We start from the raw sequence: 1,199 nt of genomic DNA, 5'->3' as shown, positions 1-1,199 counted from the left end.
AGAATTAATCCCTGAGACTATTTCTTCCTCTTACAGCCAAGGATTATCTTCTCTCTCACTACAAGTTGCAGAAGCATTTATTTGATCATCAGTTGACATAATTTAATTATGACTGCCACCATAAAGTACTACCCAGTGTTTTAAATGGAAATATACACTGATTTCAAAATGTCCCTTGTCTCTTTCTCCTCAGGAATCAGCCCTTGGAGGAGCTCAGGGTAGGGATGTCCTCTTGCAACAGCTCCATTCCTCAGCCCCTGACATTTGTCCTGGCTGGAATTCCTGGCCTGGAATCTTCCCATGGCTGGTTCTCTGTGCCTTTCTTCTTGGTCTTTGTCATTACAGTCATTGGCAATGCCGCCATCTTATGCATCATCCGAGTGGAGAAGAGTCTTCATGAGCCCATGTTTCTCCTCCTGGCCATGCTATCCGTTGTTGACCTCTCCCTGGTCACTGTCACTGTGCCCCGCATGCTGGGGATCTTCTGGATGAATGCCAAAGAAATCAGCTTCAATGCTTGCCTCGCCCAGATGTTTTTCATCCCTTGCTTTTATGTCATGGAGTCTGGGATCCTCCTGGCCATGGCTTTTGACAGATTTGTGGCTATCTGGCACCCTCTGAGATACACAACTATCCTCGCTAACAACATGCTTGTGAAGATGGCACTGGCTGTCCTGGCAAGGGCAGCGGCAGTGCTGACCCCAGCACCCATCCTAGCAAAAAGACTGGAACGCTTCCAAACCCAGGTCATTGCTTACTCCTACTGTGCCTACATGGCTGTGGTGCAGATAGCCTGTGGAGACATCTCTGACCACATTGTCTATGGCCTCATGGTTATCGTAGCATCTGTGGGGCTCGATCTGTGTTTTATCTGTCTGTCATATGGGCTGATCCTTCATGCTGTCTTTCGAATACCCTCTTGGGAGGCACGGGGCAAAGCTCTCAGCACATGTGGCTCTCACCTTTGTGTCATTGCTCTCTTTTATTCTCCTGTTGTCTTTTCTGTTCTGGCCCAGATTTTAGGCTATCATATGGCTCCCCATCTACAGATTATCATTGACAATCTCTATTTCCTGGTGCCTCCCATGATCAACCCTTTGATATATGGAGCCCGGACCAAGCAAATGCGGGAGTGGGTGCTTCGGATCCTGCACTGTCGAGGAGACTGAGGTTGAAACCTGAGGTAGACGGGGACCTGG

General features: G+C 48.5%; 1 protein-coding gene across 1 annotated transcript; it reads left to right on the top strand.

Moving 5' to 3' along the window:
• The first annotated feature begins 224 nt into the window (after window positions 1-224).
• On the top strand, window positions 225-1,169 carry LOC102771793 (olfactory receptor 52D1-like). Its single transcript, XM_006777744.1, has one exon. It carries the CDS (start codon window positions 225-227, stop codon window positions 1,167-1,169), a length of 945 nt encoding a protein of 314 aa, XP_006777807.1.
• Window positions 1,170-1,199: the final 30 nt, after the last annotated feature.

The sequence above is a fragment of the Myotis davidii genome, unplaced genomic scaffold (genome assembly GCF_000327345.1).
Source record: "Myotis davidii unplaced genomic scaffold, ASM32734v1 C63804651, whole genome shotgun sequence".
Classification (NCBI taxonomy): Eukaryota; Metazoa; Chordata; class Mammalia; order Chiroptera; family Vespertilionidae; genus Myotis; species Myotis davidii.
The sequence above is the reverse complement of the archived record's forward strand: the minus strand, read 5'-3'. Positions and strand labels throughout refer to the sequence as shown.